Source organism: Cheilinus undulatus, linkage group 14 (genome assembly GCF_018320785.1).
Source record: "Cheilinus undulatus linkage group 14, ASM1832078v1, whole genome shotgun sequence".
In the NCBI taxonomy this organism is placed as follows: domain Eukaryota; kingdom Metazoa; phylum Chordata; class Actinopteri; order Labriformes; family Labridae; genus Cheilinus; species Cheilinus undulatus.
In genome coordinates, this window is record NC_054878.1 from 9,240,985 (window position 1) to 9,261,521 (window position 20,537).

Here is a 20,537-nt window from a genome sequence, read left to right on the forward strand (position 1 = left end):
TAGTCCTGGAGCCAGTGGCCCAAACAGGTAGCACTCAGGACCACCACGGTCCGTGACCACTTCACAGTCTGCTTCAGGGGATTCTGGAGGGGAAAAATCCTCCACCTTAGAAGATCGCTCTGAGGCAGCAGTGCTGCAGGACTCTGTGTCACTTTCTGGCAAGGGTAGTCACTGTCACTTCCACTTCATCAATAATTTAATATGTATAGATTTCCAAAAAATGTTTATTGATTTGGACAGAAAATATTTTTGTTTTTCTGCAGCATTCAATTAGATATAGTTTAAAACATTTCTGCATAACTGTATTCTCTTTTTTATTTACATTTTACACAGGGTCTTAACTTTTTTGGAGTTGGGGTCTGACATCTGTCACACAAACTTGCTACAAAATGATAGCTTTGCTTCTGAAAGCAGTTCATACTGCTGCTCTCTATAGACAAAAACAATTCAAGCAATCTTTATAAATATCATGAATGTTCTCTGTATTTGTCTTTACTCCATCAGGATTTTGCAGACATTGTGTCTCAGCCCAGCTTGGAGGCTCCAGTGGCCTCAGAGCTCCATGAGGAGGACCAGGAGGAGAACCAGGAGGGGCCCAGTGAGAGCAGCTGTTTGTCTTCAGGTGCCATGAACATGGTAGTCCACATTCATCAGCATCTCTGTCTGGGATACGCCTGTTCTCTGTGGTACCAGAGCACCAAACCAGCCAATCGCAGCAAAGAACACATCACAGCCCTGGTCTCTTCTTATCAGATCGCTTCCCCTCTGATGTCTCGCTTTTATCATCTCATTGGTCAGTGTTTTTTTTTTTAATCTTTTTAGGCCATTTTTTAATAATTTTTCTGCTGTGATTATGACTCTTATGACCTGTTTCCTCTCTCAGACTGCGACGTGGACCAGCAGCTGAGCGGCAGTGAGCTGCTGCTTTCCACTCTCCTCCAGAACACAGTGCAAGGTTCGGGGGGTTCTGATGGTCTCTCTGTCACCTCAGAGGGTCCGTATGATTTCTACCAACAGCCCAACATGAGCGAGGCCCGTCTCTGTCTGCCTGTCCTGGAGCAGATGACTGCAGCAGTGAAACAGAGACTGGACGACTGGCCTGAGCACCCAGCACTCGTACAGGTCAGATACCGTCTTTTATCAGCTCCTTTTAGAAATTTTAACAAAGAATCAATGTTTTACCTCAAGAAAATATAAAATATAATCCTTTTGTGATATCCAACATAAAATTATGTATAGCAGTATTTGAATTTAGGTGTCTTTGAGATCAGATTCAATGACTCATGAACACGTTTGAAGTCACAGGGAAGGCCACAAATAGCCAAGCAAAACCTCATCATTGATCTAGTAACTTTTAGGTTTTTTTTTTTTTTTAAACATTAACATATCCATTAAGAGGATCCCATTCATTAAATTTTTACATCTTAAACCATTTTCCTTGTTATCCTTATGTGTTTCTTGCAAATGTACAAAGGAAAACAGAACATAAATGGTAAAAAGAAGAAGAAAATTAAAACAAAGATGCCAGATACAAAAAAACATCAGGTAAGGAAAAGTTCTGAAATACTTGGAATTGTCACAATACCATCACATCAAAATGTTTTAGACAAAAAAGTAGGGGAATTATTTATTGATTTTGAAAACCCAAAAGCTTTGACTGGAATAGACATGTGAAGTATTACATGCGTGTAATAATTCATGAAAGAGGACTGCTGAATAAGACTTTTAGATAAAAAAAAAATTAACATAATTCCTTGTATTGTTATTTAACATTGACTGTAAAAGAATACAATAATGAATGCAGCCAGTTAGATTGGTTATAATAGTAAACATAATAGTAAATGCAACCTTAACAGAATGTCATTAGCTGACACCTGATAATAATAAAAAATGCTTCATGTAAAATCTCATTTTTCCAATTGGTTCCCATGTACTCACTTGTGTTGGTCATGTATTGGTCAGGGTTAAACCTCGCTTACCCCATGTTTATCGACTGCTTGAGCTTTCAGTTTAATTTGGAAGAACCACTGACAATGGATCAATTGCAATGCATTTTTTTAGGTTCATTTTGAAATAAAGACAGAGAAAATATAGACATCCAATGTCAGGCAGGAGGATTAAATCAAGGTCGCAAAGCGAGAAGACGACTAGAGGAGATTGGTTATGTTTAAACTGGTTATTGTTGCAGAGAAAAACATTGACACACAACCATCCAAATGCTCAATTGAATTGAAACCCTTACTGCATATTGTGAATCTTCAGTCTTTATTGTAGTGGTGCTTAAACCTGTCTGTGTGCTGTTGTTTTCCAGCTGACTGTGGTCATAGAGAGAATCACCGCTTTCAGTCTGTCCAGTCCTTTGGCCAAGTTCCTCAACGGAATGGAGATCCTGCTCAGCAAAGCTCAGGTCAGCCCTGTTGTGTTGTTGTTATGTCATCTGCTATTTAAAAGGTAGTATCAGTATGATTACCTCAGCACATTATTAGTACTTTATATCGATTTGAATATATATCTCCGACAAAAAAATCCGATATTTCCTAGTTGATGTTATCTTAAATGTCACATAGTGGCACAGATTTGATCTTTGACCTATTTTCTGTCATGGTTGGTCTTAATAGGATTGGGAGAATAATGCCAGCCGCTCAGTCTCCCTACGGAAAGAACTGGAACCAGTCACCCAGCTCATTATCCAGTGGCGCAAACTGGAACTAAAGTAAGAGACTAAAGGGCATCCGATTAAACCAGCATGTCTTGTTACTTTCAAATACTTTAGTCATGTCTATATTGAAGGAACTTTTCACAGGGACCAGGAACTTTTGGAGAAACTGAACTTTTGTTGCATTTTATATGCTTTTTGTCTCTTGATTTATAGCACAGTTTTCTTAATTACAAGTACACTTTGGGGAAAAATTTGTATGTTTCTAAGGCATGGCTTAGGGTGTTAACTGACCCCAAAATCTAATTTATCCCTCCAAAAAGTGCATGCCTGTGATGCACAAAAGAACTACAGCAATGTTTTAGGATGGTGAAAGCTGAACATTCCTGATTGGTCAGGTGCTTGCAGCATTTTATAGTTGTCTATCTTGTACTGTTGTAAAGTCAAAAATGATAATAAAGTGGGTCAGCCGTCTATCAAACATTGGGTCAGAGCTTCAATTCCAAGTTCCTGCAGTCACATGTGAAATTGTCTTTGGACAAGACAGTGAACTTTGTATTGCTCCTACTGATGTGCACTTGTATGTCAATGTGTATAAATGAGATTAGTTCATACTGATGGACAGTTTAAATAACAGATAGATAGATAGGCAGATAGACATATTTGCCTGGTCTTCTTTAATAAGTAGACCTCAGCAGAACAAAGGCATGGTCCTGAAGGAAACTTGCTGTTTCTTGAATTGTAGCTCCTGGGATTTAAGGACTGTGCACTTCTGATCCTGTTTGACCAGGATATGTGACAGTGAGCAAAACAAACAGGTTGTTTTCTTTGTGTGTAGAGTGTGAATGTGTTGTGTTCTAAAAATCTATGTTGTACTTGCAGCTGTTGGTCGAGCAGTCTTGACAACGCGATGAAGCGTCACACTGAGAAATCAACCAAACACTGGTTCTCCATCTACCAGCTGGTGGAGAGATACATGGAAGAGCAGAGGATGGACACTAACACAGGTATGTGCGAAATAAATAGTTCAATCAGAACTGAATTGATAAAATAACAAAATATATTAAACCAGAGAAATTCTGGATAACCAAACAAGTTTGATATTTGTGCTTATTTTAATGTCAATTTTTTCTTTAATGTTTAATATCCCTTAAATGTTTATAATGCTGTTTTGAAGTAATTTTATTGGTATATTTGCTTTATTTTATTTTCAATTCCACAAAATACAGAAGTAGTGATCTCCTGTAGTGTCCCATGTTTTTTGGTGCCTCTTAATTTTGATAAATGTCTGAAAATGAGAGATTCAGAGATCTAAAGCTGATGTTTAAAATATCAATTTCGTTGACTGGTAATGGAGATACTGTTTTTTTCATTATGACTCCACAATGCCAAAATTTCCTTTTGTTTGTCTGTGAAAACAGATCAGACTGCCAAACTTGTGACTTCTTTTGCCCAGTGAACACATTTTCTCTGAATCAGTGGTTATGCCTACTAGATGGCAGCAATAAGTTATTTTGACAACAGATTAACATCTGCTACTGAAATCAGTTCATGCTACATTATTTGCAGATGGGTGGATGTTTATCAGCAGTACATACAAAACCAAAACCAATGCAACTGTGCATCACTACTGGAAATGGCAGCTAAAAGCCAAGAAAAATAAATTCAGATTACAATGACAATTCTCAGCTGTAGTTGACAATAATTTCTTGCTGTGTTTTTGTTTAGAAGACAGAGACATTAAAACTTTCTGACATGGCCATTAAAAAAAATGAAAAGATTGAAAAATGTTTGACCGGTGAGGCGGGTATCATACATATTGTTTAATTCTGCATTTGCATCCAGCTGCATCACACACATACCAGTAACAGTTTGTCTCTTCCTGTATCTGTGTCTGTTCTCTCAGGTGAGGAGGTGGAGCGTCTGTCCTTGTCCTCAGTGTCCTCCACCCTGCAGGCATTCATGGAGGGATCAACCCTGGGAGAATTTGACACTCGTTTGTCCATGCTGCTCAGCTTCCACTGTCACCTTCTGCTACTCCCCAACCAACCGGGACAAGGTCAGATAATAAGACATCTGTTTGGATATCAAAAACAAGTCTATGTGAACAGACTGTTAACATGTTATTATTAAATTAAATCAGTTTTCTACATACAGGCCAAAGATGTGTTTTTTTTTTTTTAGAATGAGAACACTGTGGAAATAAGAGGACAGAAATTCAAAGTCCTAATTCTGCTTTACTCATATTAAGGAAAAACATAATTTGTGTATTTTCCATAAAATCCGGAATATGAGTCACCCAAGTGTATAGGCTGCATTCTGTTTTTTTAGGTTTAAACTTTCCTGCTGCTGATGATTTCCATTTAATTCTGTCAAGTCCAGACCATTGCTAAATAAATGTTAACAAAAGAAAAGAAGAGCTTAGTTTTTAGGTTGAGAATATTTGCAGGAGTCATAACTTCAGTGCAAAAACACATAAAAAGAACAATTGACAGTTTGCATTACTCACTTGAGCTGCATACAAAAATCCCAATAAATGTCAACCATGTCCATATCTCTGAAATACTAGCACAGAAATGACCAGAAAGAAACAGCTGAGTAAACAGGAAAAAGAGATATGAGTGGGCAAAAGCACACAAAATATGGACCTATGATGACTGGAACAAGTTCTCTGGACCGACAAAACCAAGTTGAACTATTTGGTTCAAATCACAGAGTCTATGTTTGCAGAAAAACTGGTGAACGTCTTAAAGCACCATGCGTAATGACAACAGTAAAGCGTTGAGGTGGTAGTGCCATGGTATGGGGATGTTTTGCAGGTGACAGAGCAGGAGATTTGTTTGAAGTAAAGGGTATCATGAAGAAGGAACACTACCACTCCCTCTTCCAGCATCATGCAGTTCCTTCTAGACTAAGACTTGTGGGTTCAAAGTTTGTTTTGCAGCAAGATAATGACTTTAAGCATTCTTTCAAGTTTTGTCAGGGTTACCTAGACAAAATAGAAGATGAAGGTGCTCTTCCAAAGACCGTTTGGTGCCATCAGTCTCCACACCTCTCTTCAATCGCGCTTGTATGGGCCGAGTTGGATGTTTTTTGTTTTGTTTTGTTTTGTTTTTTCAAAGTATACCAAAGAAACTATGATCTATTTTTGCTCAAATTTGATCTTGCTTCCAAACTTTTGCCCTGCAGTGCACCTTGGGAAAGACAGCTTTTTCATGTGAGAATAGGAGATAAATAAGTAGAAATCTTTGGATTTGGACTACTACTACCACTTCCTGCATTATCCAGTGTCCTAGACTTTTCAAAACAAAAAATCCTAAAATAGTTCTTTAAAACTGGTAAAACTCACAACTATAATGTGAGGATAGGTTAAAGAGAGACATGCCCCCATTGACTGACTTACTGACCCCCTCATAATGACAGCGACCCCTCATGTTTTGTGTACCATAGAGCGTAAAGATCACAACTGTCAAAATTTTCAGATATATTTCTATTATCAGCTTAAAATTAAACATCTTACAGCTGCAGCTCTGCATGGCTTGGATGCTCAGAGGTAGTGGTGTGCAGCATCAGATGTTATGTGTAAAACAGAAATAGTATTTTATGCACGCTGTCATGATTTGGTGATGTTAATATTGACAAAATTATTGACACACTGACCAGACACGGTCAACCCATGCCAACCCGAGTCAGACATCAAACTATCTCAGACATCACTGATTGGATTCCATTACACTCAATACTAACATGGAAATATCGTGTCACACCGAAGTTCAAAATGGATTTGACCCTTGAACTTTTTGATCAGAGCGAGGCAGTATGTAGTGAATGTACTGAACTATTGATGACTTTTTTTTCTGTTTAACAGAGGTTTTGTCGAGTCTTTTGTGGAACCTGCACAAATACTACAGCCAGTTCTCTGAATGCATCCAGAGCAGAATCACTCAGCTCAGACAGCCTATCGAGAAGGAGCTTAAGGTTTGTATCAGTGTCTCATTATCTGCTAAAAACCAAAAGGACAAATCTTTGTTCATATATATTGGTGAAAACGCATGTTAGAGTTTTTCTTTCCTTTAGTGTTTAGACAGCGCAGAGCTGTGAACAATACAAACAATTTGCTGTGCTAAAGTTAAATGTTTTCACCTTGTGTGAGAAATTCAAGCTGTTTGTAAATCCCTACAAGCAAATTTATAAGTGAGCAAGCAAATTAATGTTCTAATCATTTTAAGAGTTTCAAGTCAACAGTCATAATTAGTCACAGATAAGGTTTCACATATCAGTAATAAACAGATGAGCAGAATCCATCTTTTTTCGCTATGAGATAGGACTGGACTATTAATTGCAAATTAGATTAAATCACAATATGGCCTGCTTCAATTTTCAAATTGCAGAAGGTGCAATATTTCTTTAACCTGAAATTTGTGTCAAAATACCACTTTAAAACTTTTTTTTTTTTGGCAGCAGAGATATCAGGCATTACATAGCATGCAATCTTTCAAGTGCCATATGTTTAGAAATAATCTACAAAAAAATCCTACTTCCTTCATTTTTGTATGTTTTTCTTATTATATATGAGAATGCCATAAAATGTTAACTCCCTTTAATACAGCAAGTCATATCCAATTGGCAATATGAGTCAAAATCATCACAAATCGATATTTTTCCAAAATTGTTAACCCCATTTAATAGGCTATTGTTTTGGTTATAGTATAGAATGATTTATTGCTTGTGTTTGCTGGAAAACATTTGAGATGAGGAACTTAAGAAATAATTGCATATTAAATCGCGATTGCAATATTGGGAAAAAAATCACAATTACATTATTTTCCCAAATCATTCAGCCCTACTATGAGACTGTCAACATTTTAGAAGAAGCCAAAGAAGTTTTGCTTCATTAATCCCAAGGAAAAATTCAGTGTTGAAAATCTGACCTACGGTATTTCCAGACTTTGATCAGTACCAGGGCTTCGTCCAGCAAACCGTCTATTCCCAAGCTAAGTCCAGCAGCCTGATTTATACCTCTCTGTCAAATCTGCTCTACATGAAAAAAGTAACACTAAAAACACAACAGTTAGGTAAAATCAAAGAAGTGTGTAACACAACACAAACTATAGGGACAAAGAAAAATTGAAGTTATTCAAATAATGACGATAATACAACAAAAATGATGGACCATTAAAGACGCAGGGAGGGGAATGAGAGACATGAGAAGGAAAAGGGGGACTGGGAAAAACTACTTACAAGAATGCTTCAAGTGATGGTAAAACGATACTACTAAGCCCAAGCAGAACTACAATGACAGCGTTTGACGTTTGTATATTGAATTTAGAAATCACTGATAAATAAATGAGAGGAAAGAAGGGAACAAAAAAAGGGATGTCTATGCATGTACAGTATACACATGTGCATGCACATACATATATTCACATACATGTGTACACAAACATATATCTATCCCTTTTGTTTGTATAAATAGAAATACCTGGTATACAAAAAAATCACCTTCATATTTGGATGTACTCTGTTCTGTTTTAATCATCTCATTTCTTCATCCTTTTCCTCCATACCTCTGTTGACTTTGGCAAGATGTGTGTGGAATTGATCTTCAGTTGCAGGGCTGTGAAGACTAAAGAATGGATTCCATGCTAAATTTGTGTGCTACATACTTGTGCAGTGTTGTGTTAGTCCTGCCTTCAGGAATAGGTATACTCTTAATCTCAGTGCTTGAATAACAAGTATCTCACCTAAAAATGAGCCTTGTGTATTCACAGACACTCAGTTTCTCCTTCTTGACTTCAGGTAGTAAAGATATTTATGAAATGATGCAAAGGGACGCAAGCTAGTTAAAAGTTGAACTTCCTGTGCTTTTTTTGTTACAAGATATTCTAGCAAACAGCCAAGATTTACCCTTCCTACACTGCCTCTGATTGGCTTATACCTGATATATTTAACTGGATGGCCAATAAAGGCAGTTAATAAGATAGTAGAGTAATGGAGGTCAGTACTTCATGATCCAAGGGGAAAAGTGTGACATACTAATAGGTAATGGCTGATGGGCATCAGAGGAGACACAGAAACTGATACACTGTAAGGAGGCTAAAAACTGACTGTCACTCTGCAATAAAAAAATGCATTTTTAGCAGCAGTTCATTATAACAGAAAAGAGAGGAAACATTAAAAGGAGATAAAACAGACATCCACTGAATCAGCCAAGGCTTAGGACAGGACTCATTCGCACCCATTCAGCCACTAACATGAATTGAGGAATGTACAGTGCTTAACAAATTTATTAGACCACCCTAACCCTAACCAAAGTAAGGTCAATGCCACAGCTGCCCTAAATTAACAGCATTGGTAATTACAAAAATCATTTTTTATGTTTCTGCAATGGTTAATACACCAATATGTAGAAGCTCTTTAACCCAAATGATATTTTTAATGCTAAAGTAGAATTATTATTGTTATCCATGAATTTTCAAATTCACTCATATACAGAAAAAAATTAAAAAAAATAGTAAAGCACATTATTATTCTAGATTAATATTTCAAATTATAGTTATTTACTTGCGTTCCTGAACAGAAAAATGAGTTTTAGTGGTTGAATGTTATGCTTGATTCATTTCTGACTTCTCAGAGAAGCCCAGTGAACTGGCTCAAATTTGGATGAATTCAGTTTGAAATTCCTCATTCCTGTTCAAAATGGTAAAACTTGGAGAGCTCACTGAAAATGAAAGAGTCCACATTAAAGCACTTCATGATGCTGGATGGTCTTTGAGACAAATATGACAGGTGGTCTAGTAAATTTGTTAAGCACTGTATATCTGATATTTTCAGATCCTGAAATTTTTTTGCCCAAACAAAATAGTTTTAAAAAGAGCAGGAATATTCTGATGTTCACTGGGATTTAAATTGTCTCCTCAGGATTTTGTGAAGATCTCCAAGTGGAACGATGTGAGCTTCTGGTCAATCAAACAGTCTGTGGAGAAGACTCATCGGTAAGATTCTGTATCATTTCTGTTTTTATATTTAAATTAAAATTTTTGTGATGCTAATAATTGTTTTTTCCTCCCAGGACTCTGTTTAAGTTTGTAAGGAAGTTCGAGGAGGCCCTGAGTTGTCCAAGTGTCCCTTCTTTGGTGGAGCAGGGAAGCAGTGCAACGTTAGACAGTGTTGATACTAACCCGGAGGAAACACCTATCCATCGGGTTCACTGTGCTCTGAAGAACAACCCGCCTGGGAAGAGCAGAGATCTGGAGGTAGTGGTCCTTTTCAGCTTATGGAGAGGATTTACTAACATCACTTTTGATCATTTTTGCAATGTGTGAATAACCAAAGCTGAATGATGTATTTCAGTGTGATGAGGTCCTGGATGAAGGAGCTGAGGCTTCATCTCTGCAGGCTCGTTTGCCTGTTCTGTCAAAGAAAATGAAGAAAATGTGCATCCAGCTGCTGAAGAAAAACCCTGTGCCTGAGCTGGCTGAAGACCTGGACAGCTTTACTGGTAAGAAAAATATACCAAATAACCAAAATTAGTTGAAGAATGTAGTCTTATGTGCAATTTGGCACACTTTACAGAGCACATTCACGCTTTTAAAAAGGGAAACACTTCTGATGGCCTTTCCTTTAGCTCCTCTTGCAGGATCTTTAAGACTTTACAACAACTCTGGTCAAAGTCTTTTGTTCCCCCAGGATTGTTAGGATTATGTTGTATGCATCTTGCTAAAAGTTTTACTGTAGTGGTCTTTGGTCTCTGAATTTGTTCAGGTGAGGTGATCAGTAACGTTCGGGACCTGCAGAGTCTGACAGTCGACACTTCAGCAGAGAAAGAGAAGCAGAAAGCTGAGGTGAAACACATCCTGCTGCAGAAGCAAAGAGCGCTGTCTGATCTATTCAAGATGCTCACAGAGATAGGTGAGTTCTCCTCTCTGATACAGATGTTGCAGTTTTGATCAGTCAGAAAAATAACCTCTATGTATGATTGTATTGTGATTTCTCTCAGGACTGTCGTACCGTAAAGGCCTGACATGGGACAGGACTGCAGATCCAGAGAAGACTTTGTGTCTGCAGCCGTTAGAGCTCAGCACGGCTCTGTCAGCTGTCAGGAACCAGGAACCAGCCGAGAGCACGTAAATACAACCAGTTTACGGAGGCTCTTTACCAAAGTACTCGTTTGATATTAATAGCTTGAATTAGTTAGCTGTTTCTCTAAAACAACACCACCCCACTAAAAATGGCTGACATTTTCAAGGCTTGTCAATTTGTCTAACAATGTGAATCAAACAGAACTGAAATGCCATTACAAAAGTTTGAATAAAGTCAAGTTATTTCTCTTGGTTTGGTTTTTCAAACCAGGGGGTGACCTCTCTTATCTCTTCTCTCTTAAATGGATTCTCTCTGTGTTGATGTTGCAGGTTGTTCCCAGAATTGTTGACTGCATGGGACGGATGTCAGAAGTATTTTTACCGTTCATGGGCAAGGAGGACAGCTCTGCTGACCGCTCTGCAACAAGCCTCCAAGGTGGGACATACTGAATGGTCTGTTGGTCCATACTACAGCATTCAGACATTCGGTATTGGACTTTCTTTGTCTAAATGTTCAGACAAAGAAGACAGGAGTGAAAAGAAGTGATCAAAAAATAGTCCTTCAGTCTGATGTGTGTTTGCATGTGTTTTCAGGAGCTGGGTCTGGGGAACATTGAGCGCTGTAGAGGTTTCTCTGCTCATCTTTTCAAGCTGCTGCTCAGACAGAGACGTCGGCTTTCAAAACTCACTGAGCAGTGGGTTTATCTCAGGTCAGTCTGCCATTACAAAACCAAGTTTTTAACACGGTTTATAAAGCTGAGGAGCTAGGCCTACACTGTCACACTAATCTTGATTCTATTCAGGTTAGAAAATAATGCATTAGATTTTTCCAGATCAAATGCTTTTTGGACCTTTTGGATTCACCATAGTTAAACTACTGTAGTGTGGTAGCATCTTCCTGCTCTCACAGTGGTGTAATATATAAAGGCACCACTGCTTCTTGGATTGTCTGACAGCTTAGTGACAGCTTATTTTGCTCCCTGAACCTGGAATATTTTACAGAGCACTTTACATCCGAAAAGCTAGTCTCACTGGATCATTTCAAAACTATGTTAAAAGGCCATTTAACTGAATGATGTGGCTGCTTCATTTAGCTGGCTTTTTTTTGTGTCTCTTTTTTGTTGTATCTTAATGTTCCTCTTGTTGAGGAAGAGATCTTAATCACAAGGGACTATCTGGTAAAATAAAGGTTAAATAAAATAAATTAAAATACCCAGCCATCATAATGTTGTAAAATTGATTAAAAAAATAAGCCAAACATGCTGTTGTCTGTTGATTTGTATCATTTTATGCATCAGAGAGATACACACCATCCAGGATTGACTAAAACACAGCCTCTCTATCTCACCCTTTCTACCTGTGTTTGTGTATGTAGATACGTGCTGAAGTGCTGCGTCCATAAAAGCTGAATCTACTATCTACTGCAGTTTAACTGTTGCCCTGTCCTTTGACCCAAACTTTTAGGAGGCTGACAGACAGTGTTGAAGGCATCAAGGCTGACCTTCAGAGTCGCAGTGAGGACCCTGGCTGTGCCCTTCCTCCTCAGGAGTTTCTGCATAGCTGGGTCAGCAGAGGCCAGGAGCTGGCTGCCCAGTGCTCCACCCTCCTGCAGCAGCTGTCCTGGCTCCATCAGTGCTGCCCTGAAGACCCGCAGCAGAACCAGGAGACAGGCTTCTGCAGGCAGCAAACCCTGAGGTGTCCATCCCCGCTCGCTGCACACCGCCAACCCCCCGGCTGTCTGATGAGGAAAGGAGACGCTGCATGGTGTCAGCTAAACCAGCAATTTAGCGCCATGTTGAAGCAGACTCAGAGCGTAAAGACAGAGTTGGATGATGTGGCTCAGCAGACATCTGACAGAGTCCTCCACACGTGGTAAAGCATCCCTTTGGAGATAATTCAAGATCTACTGGAACAGCTCCTGAAAATATTCGGCCCTAATGCTGTCTTTTATTCCCCAGGAAACACTTTGTCACATGCTGCTCAGCCTTTAATCAGCTGGGAACTGTAGCAGCACAGATGCCTGGCATGGAGCAGCTCTTCAGCCCAGCTTTGAGTGTCAGCAGCTCAGACTACCAGCCAGCCATCACACAGAGCCTTCAGTACATCAGAAGACAGGTGGAGACGAATATCACTGAGTTTACCACATGGAAGACCCAGCTGCTCTCTATTGGTCCCCAGGACTCAGGTACATGACCAAACCAATAAGTCTACAACCCTAAGTATAGTCGTTAGCCTAAAAACAATACTGTAACCATAACTTTTTCTGTTTCTTAGAGTAATTATGCCATTTATGAATCAGGGTCTGTTTGGCTTTTCACACTTGTAATGTAAAAAGCATTTAGAGATTTCAGACAACAAGCAAAGTGCTATACATACACCATTTAGCCCTCTGAAGTAGATTCCCACTGTAAAGTCAGACAAAGCTACTTAAAGTTGAATGCTTTCACAGTCCTCATCCTTTTTTCATTTACAGATCAGCAGCCAGCCTTCTGCTCTGAGTTTTCTGCTGAGCTGGAGACAAACATCAACACAGTGCTGTGTGCCGTTCAGACACTCGTGAAGAGAAGAGAGAGAGACCAACAGCATTTAGACGTCAAGAGGGGTAAGAACGGTAATTTTAAAGTATGTCAATGTTCTTACAGTTTACTTCTTTTTTGGCAACATTGTTGTCAAATTAAACCCCCAGACCTTTTTTTTTTTGTTCAAATGAAAACTGATGTATAGAGATATTTATGTATGTCATTTCTCAGTCAAGGCCCAAATCTGTACATTTGAGTAGAAAGAATTAAGGTGATAAACCTTGTGTTAGAGATATAAATAACTGCCCTCTACAGGTTTAAACTCAACTACTCCATCTGTTCTATTAGCTGATCTGGAGGCATGTGGTACCAGCTTTCGTCTCCACAAAGCTCAACAGTTACTACCCGCTTTTTAGCACAACCACTAATTTCAGTATTGTCTAACTGGTTTTCTTGAACTTTCCAGTCTCATGCCTCGGTTTAACACTGATGTTATTTAGTGTGCTCATAGTATTATTAAATGTTTCAGAAGGTCCTGCGGAGGAGCAGGCAGATGAAGAAGAGTCTGTGGAAGACCTGCTCAAGCCTGGGCACCTGACTCGTCTCCTGGAGGAGGAGCTGGCTGCAGAGGTGGAGGCTCTGTCTGTGGGAGATGTGAGTGACGGGTTGGAGAGGCTGCTGAACCGCCTCAAGACTCACAGAGACTCATGTCAGCCTTCACAACTGCAGGTATGAAAACATCTGGGAATCAAAAACACTAAAAGCCTGATTCTTACTGAGTCAGTGAAAATGTAGGCTCGTCCAATCACAACTCCTCAACTCTACTAAGCTATTTGACGGTTCATGTTATGTTGTATATTATGCTGTACATACTCACATTCTCATGCTCATTTATTTGTTGATTCATTTTTATCTTAAGTCTGCTTTTTTCTCAGCCTTAATTCAAGAGGTTATTTTTTAATTAATTAATTTATTTTTAATATTTTACTTTTGGGCTTTTTGCCTTTATTTTAGAGGTATGACAGTGGATAGAGCAGGTAACAGGGATGAGAGAGTGGGGGATGATATGGGGTGAAAGAGCCACAGGCCGAACTAGAACCCAGGCCACATGCATACTAGGTGTGTCACTTAACCACCTGGCTATCTGCACCCAGTGTATTAGTAATTTTTGTGTTGATTTACTAGTTTGTACTTTGCTCTCTTTTTATGGTCTGATTGGTGGGACGTTAAGCACTTTTATTATTTGTATATTTTCGGGGTTATCATGTTTAAGTAAGTAAATTAAACTATCTACGGGTCAAATAAAGTTACCCAAAGCAGCATAAATGTGGAAATTTAAATATGGTCTGTTGAGTTGCAAAGGATGAAACCACAAGTTTTATTCCATAACACTTTTCTCTTATGCTCATTGTGGCAACCAGCCAACAAACAAAATAAAGAAATATAATGGTCATGTGGAAAACGTGCAGTATTCTCCGAACTGTACTGTCTCAAAGAAAGAAAGGAGGCTGTTGTTGCCCCATTTTTGCTTAAGAATTTTTTTCCGTTTATCCATTTGCCTCTCTCCCCACTTCTCTTTAATATTTCTGTATTTCCTTTCAAATCCTCTTTGCACCTGTATAATTTCAAAATTAACTTTCTACCTAGCTCTGACTCAAAAGCTGAGATTAAATCTTGAAAAGTTCCTTAATCTACCTTCTCTAAATATCTCTTGTTATTGTTTTCTCTGAGCAAATGTCAGAAAGTCCTTTTTGATTTTCTTAAAAATGAAATTTCCCCCAAATGAGATATTTTCTGTTTATTTTAGTATTACTTTAGATTGTGTCTTTGCAGCTGTTTATTTATTGTTATTACGTATTTCGGTGCTGCTGTTTGCATCTCTCCATGTAAAATGTGTCTGTGTTTCAGGAGGTGAACAAGGCATGCAGGATGCTGGTGCGTCTTCAGCCTCTGCTCGGCGTTTACAATGACGTTGTTAGGTTCTATGTGTCCGTGTCAGTGGGAGCTCACAGGAGCACGGGGAAGCTTCTGTCCGTGCTTGCCAGCATCTTCACTCAGCTCGCTCAGAAGGTTCAAAGCTTAAAGCTCAATAAAGTGTCAACAAAAATATACATACTGCATAATTGAGATAAACTAAAAGCAGTGATTTCTGCTCCCCTCAGGGTTTCTGCCTCCCACAGGAGCTGATGGCTGGTGGGGATGGAGAAGGAGCCACAGAGTTCCATGATTATGAGGGCGGGGGTATCGGAGAGGGTGAGGGTACCAAAGATGTCAGCGACAAGATCGAGAATGAAGACCAGGTGAGGGAATATCTCTGGCTTTACTCGTGTATTTTTACTAGATCAACTTAAAGAGATAATACGTAACATTTTTGCTCTGGAATATCTGAATTAATTTAGACGATTGGCACAAACACCAGCAGAGGTCCTACTTTGACAGTATTTAAGAGTTCAGAATAATGTGTGTAGAACACACAGATACATACACTATAAGAAACAAAATCCTTTTTCTCTGGGAAAAGACACGATACAACACTGAACAAAGATACAGCAATGATTATAACTGTGCTATTTTGTTCTCCAAGTTCCTGGATGGGCTGGCCTGGTGCTGTTGTTGGGTCTGCAGTAAAACCTCGGGTTAAAAGGATAATAGGCAATAACTGATATCATTGATTGCAGATTTAAATTACTTTGTCGAAAATTGTCTAAAATGCCGATTATCTGAATCAGATATTCTGTGGATCGTCCAAACAAGATTTCCCATAATTCTGTATTCTTCCTCTCACAGGTCGAGGACACATTCCAGGAGGGTCAGGAAAAAGAGGAGCAGCAGGAAAAAGGAAACATCAAGGCGGAGGACAACGCCATTGAGATGTCTGAGGACTTTGACGGACAGATGCATGATGGGGATGAGAATGAACAAGGTCACATTAACTATCACTATAGTATCTTTCTAGTACATATTTGCCAGTCCACAGTCTACTTTGAATGGATATGACACTATGGTTAATAATCAGATCTGCTATGGAGAAAATGAGTAGGATTTTTACATTCAGAACCACACTGTAGAGCACTGTCACACAAAACAAAAATGCCCTGGTACATTAAATATGCGGAGGAAAAAAGCACAAGACCACCAGCTTTAATGTGCAGTTTTTCCTCACCAAACAATCAAAGAAAGGATTATTTCATAACTTAGTGCAGGTGGCTCTCAGTAAGATCATAAGAAACTGAATAATGATAGTGATCATATAATTCTGAATTGTTTACAGATGAGGACGATGACTCCTCCAAAGAGGACGAGGAAGAGCTGGATAAAAAGATGGGTGACCTGGGTGATGGACAGACGGAGACTCTTGATGAGAGGATGTGGGGAGATGATGAAGATGATGAAGAGGAAGGAAGTGACAAAGAGGAGGAGTCTGGACAGGGCATGGACCAGGTAAACACTTGAAGCACAGTTTAAAAGCAGTTAGACTGGAGTTATGCTTGCTGTTTCACTTTGTCTATGTTGAGTTGTGTCATGAGCTTTTATGTAAACATATTTGCCTGTATGAGACTTGTGTTCCTAGAAGCAACCTTTATAAGAAACACTGGACTGGCTTCAGGCCATATACAACTAGCTGATGTGTGGGATGTGGGGTTGGATTTTAACTGAGCTCAAAATAACATAATAAACATAAATTATTAATATTAACAGATCAGCTAAGCTACCTCATGATTAGTGTCCGAACACATCCTCTACACTCTATTTGTTCAACAATGTCCTCCAAACGTAAAAGCTTTTTTGCCTTAATTAATGACCATGTTAACTGATGACTGTCAGCTGAATGCATTCATCGCTACAAAACCGACTGTCCTGACTAATGATCCTTTGTTTGGTTTTCACTGAAATATCAATATATACTCAATGGATTGTACTTTATGAAAAATCAAACTGCAACAAACGTAGCCACGGACTCACTTGACTGTAAGTCACTAGTTTACATGGTTACTCTCTGAACTGGTACACCGATCTTATTCGCATTATTTTTGCATGTTTAAATGTCAACTTTTAAAACATGATTTACTCATCCCAGCTGGTTTTAGCTAGTTCAGTGATAATAAAATCTTAATTATGTAAATAATTGTGAACTTTGTTTATTAGTTTACCTTTAAAACATTGTTATTTTTGTTCCTACTGTTGTGTTGACTCTCATATTCCCTCTTACTTTACACCACTCCTACTACACATGTGCATATTGGGTTTTACAACTGTGCAGCATTATTTTTTGAGGATGTGCACAGCCGACACACCAAGAACCCATCATGGGTTCACATATGCTTAGTTAATAGCCAAGTATATCTCCTGCTGTAGATGTCACTTCAGTCATCATCCTCTAACCTTCTGTGTTACTCTCTCAGGGTGAATCTGAGCTTGTGGCTAAAGACGACAACCTGGATGCTGCAGATCCAAACAAAGAGAAGAAAAACCAGGACAAAGATGAACAGATGGATGAGGAGGAGAGAGAGAAAATTAATGAACAAGGAGACCAGGTAAACCTTTTGATAAGACTAGGGAAACACGGATATACCTGTACACCTGTTTGTGGAAGATCACTATTAAAAAAAAAACCTTCAAATGCCAAGATCAATTAAAGATATTTCCACTTTTTCACAGATTTAATTTCAAACTTCTTTGATATTACTTATGTGTGTCTTCTTCTTTTTTTCAGAGAGAGTTTGATGAAAACGAGGTTGACCCTTACCACGGTCAGCAGGACAAAAGACCTGAGCCTGAGGCCATGGATCTACCCGAGGATCTGAACCTAGACCAGGATGAGGAGGGAGGGGATGATGGAGAGGGGGAGGGAGATGGTGAGATAATAAACAAATAGGCAGAATCCTCCTTTTATTCACTGTAACTGCAACTAACTTTTATATCAATTTCTTTTAATCTGTTGAACCATTGTGTCTGTTACTGTCTTGATTATGTCAGAAAAGAGTTAGAACTCTGACTACCTCCTTGTAGTTTTTCTTTCATGAGGCACAAAACTGATGGATGAAGAAAGAAAGGCTTCTTGCAGATCTGTAAAATTCTTGAATCGATATTTAAAAGTCATACATGTCTTTAGCGTGAAAGAAAAGCTACATATCTTCCATTTGAGTGACTGATACCTCAGTATATTTGGGACTGGTGTTTCTTGAAATGGTTCAAATAAATAATGAAATAACTTTAAGTCAAAATTATTTTTTTGTTGGTCTACAAGTCAGTCCATTATCAAATTATTTTTTCTCTAAATGTAACACGTAACATGATGAATTTGTTACAAAGTGATTCAGCATCAACAGATCCTGGACTCCTCAAAAAGGCATCAGAACCAATTAATCCAAACTCCATTCAGTCAAAGTAAAATAGTCTATTTTGGCCTAATGAAGCTTTTTTTAGTCAGACATATCAGGAAGGATTAATTTATCCTGGTAATGGTGAACCAAAAAAATAGTTGCTAATTCTGTGTTTGATTTGTCATTTAAATCAGCTCTGCTCTTTTTTTGTTTTCAGAGGAGAATCCATTCGACATTGATGATAAAATCGCATCCCTTGATGAGAAGGACGAAGGACAGAAAGATGGAGAGGAGGAGGGAGAGGATGCAGCAGAGCAGATGGAGGAAGAGCAGACGGACCAACCAGGAGAGGAGGACCCTCAGGAGCCAAAGAGTGAAGAAGACAAGGAGGAAGAGGGAGGAGCTGAGAGAGCAGAGGGAGAAGAAGAGTCTGCTGAAAAAGATGAAGAGGAGAAAGGGCAGGAGACAGGGAGAGATGAAGATCACACTCTCAGTAATGACAAAGGAGAAAAACCAAAGGTGAGTACATCAGAGAGCTCCTCTGAGACCAGAACATGTGTTTTTGTCATGTTGTTTTCTTAACAGTTTGGACTTGGTGCTGCTCATAGGAGGAGGAGGAAGGAGAGGGAGAAGATGAAGAGCAGCCAGAGTCAGCAGAGAGGAAGGAGCACGCCACAGACGGTCAGACTGGAGAGCAGAACGTTCAGAGTGACACGGCTGTGGAGCTCGCTGGAGAGGCGTCAGAGAGAGACCAGGCCAAAGAGGTACACTTAAATATCACACCTCTCTTCACGTCCACAGATCATGTGTCTCTTTCTAGTATATTGATATTGATCTGATTTCTCAGGAGCATGGTACTGGAGCTGCAGATGCCAGCCAATCAGAAGGTCACCAGTCAAAGCTGACAGCAAGAATGGCTTCACAGAAACAAACTCCGAGCAAAACTCAGGTTTGTAAATCTGATCAGTCTGCTCTCCTACAGTATCTACACACTTCTGTCAATTTGATCTCAGTGTTTTTACATTTGATGTTTCAGAGCTTTAAGAGAAAACCAGGTCAGGCAGATAACGAGCGATCCACAGGTGATTATAATGAACGAGTGAATAAACGTCTGAAGACGGTGGAGAACAGGAAAGACCGCTGTGACGACAGCAGACAGAGTGACGCTCAGCAAGAATCTGATCTGTACGAACACATCAAAGAGGGGGAGACCACGTACGACACACAGACTTACGGTCAGTGATAGGCCACATACACAACACACGCAAAAATATAATCAATGAGCTCCATTCACAAACACCACCAGTACTACTACACCAGTTATCTTTATTACAAACAGCAAACAGTCTCAGAGCTATGAAGAAACATTTTAAACAGTAACAGAAAAGAACACAAGTGGAATAATTGAGTGAATTACAATTGCTTATTGTAAATTTAAGACATCAAAAAATATTTCAGATTAGAAATAGTTGTAAAATCCAAATGCGTTAGGATTTTATCTTGTTATTTGAATGGTATGTTTGTTAAATTTCTGTTTGCTTTTAAGGCTTTTAGACTAACTTGTAAGATCCAAGAACTAAAACAGAGTTTGTCCAACAAGTAAATTCTTTTGTCCAGTAAAAATCTTTTACTTGATTTATCCATTAGAACTAAATGCCTGCATTAAGTTAATATGATACAACAGATAAACACTGGCTACAGATATCGATTTGACCTTGTTGTCACCACATACTAATGTTGAACCGTCGATCAGTGCACCCCTACTTTTAAAATCTCTCATGGCTTTTGATATAATAATCGTACAGCATAGTCTCATTTTTAATGTCATTGTTTAATTGGAATAATTTTTATCTCTCCATTTTGACTTTTTTTTTGTAAGTGTGAGTTCATTGAGGAATATGTTTGCAGAAATATTTTTCCTTGTCAGCAGAAATGAGCTTCCATTATTGATAATTCA

The 20,537-nt window shown here is 38.8% G+C and overlaps 1 protein-coding gene across 2 annotated transcripts in view; it reads left to right on the forward strand.

The window, feature by feature from the left end:
• The window catches only part of mdn1 (midasin AAA ATPase 1), an 80,303-nt gene that overhangs the window by 54,197 nt on the left and 5,569 nt on the right, over positions 1 to 20,537 (forward strand). For both annotated transcript variants that reach the window (XM_041804751.1, XM_041804752.1), the window contains exons 65-92: positions 505 to 793; positions 884 to 1,122; positions 2,312 to 2,407; positions 2,619 to 2,713; positions 3,539 to 3,663; positions 4,563 to 4,715; positions 6,525 to 6,634; positions 9,578 to 9,651; positions 9,729 to 9,912; positions 10,010 to 10,157; positions 10,421 to 10,567; positions 10,656 to 10,782; positions 11,068 to 11,173; positions 11,332 to 11,447; positions 12,202 to 12,609; positions 12,696 to 12,922; positions 13,211 to 13,339; positions 13,786 to 13,985; positions 15,165 to 15,326; positions 15,419 to 15,556; positions 16,044 to 16,179; positions 16,528 to 16,697; positions 17,660 to 17,791; positions 17,971 to 18,112; positions 18,798 to 19,099; positions 19,189 to 19,344; positions 19,428 to 19,529; positions 19,617 to 19,815. In XM_041804751.1, the coding sequence (XP_041660685.1) occupies positions 505 to 793; positions 884 to 1,122; positions 2,312 to 2,407; positions 2,619 to 2,713; positions 3,539 to 3,663; positions 4,563 to 4,715; positions 6,525 to 6,634; positions 9,578 to 9,651; positions 9,729 to 9,912; positions 10,010 to 10,157; positions 10,421 to 10,567; positions 10,656 to 10,782; positions 11,068 to 11,173; positions 11,332 to 11,447; positions 12,202 to 12,609; positions 12,696 to 12,922; positions 13,211 to 13,339; positions 13,786 to 13,985; positions 15,165 to 15,326; positions 15,419 to 15,556; positions 16,044 to 16,179; positions 16,528 to 16,697; positions 17,660 to 17,791; positions 17,971 to 18,112; positions 18,798 to 19,099; positions 19,189 to 19,344; positions 19,428 to 19,529; positions 19,617 to 19,815 (4,612 nt within the window). The remainder of the gene's footprint in view (positions 1 to 504; positions 794 to 883; positions 1,123 to 2,311; positions 2,408 to 2,618; positions 2,714 to 3,538; positions 3,664 to 4,562; positions 4,716 to 6,524; positions 6,635 to 9,577; positions 9,652 to 9,728; positions 9,913 to 10,009; positions 10,158 to 10,420; positions 10,568 to 10,655; positions 10,783 to 11,067; positions 11,174 to 11,331; positions 11,448 to 12,201; positions 12,610 to 12,695; positions 12,923 to 13,210; positions 13,340 to 13,785; positions 13,986 to 15,164; positions 15,327 to 15,418; positions 15,557 to 16,043; positions 16,180 to 16,527; positions 16,698 to 17,659; positions 17,792 to 17,970; positions 18,113 to 18,797; positions 19,100 to 19,188; positions 19,345 to 19,427; positions 19,530 to 19,616; positions 19,816 to 20,537) is intronic.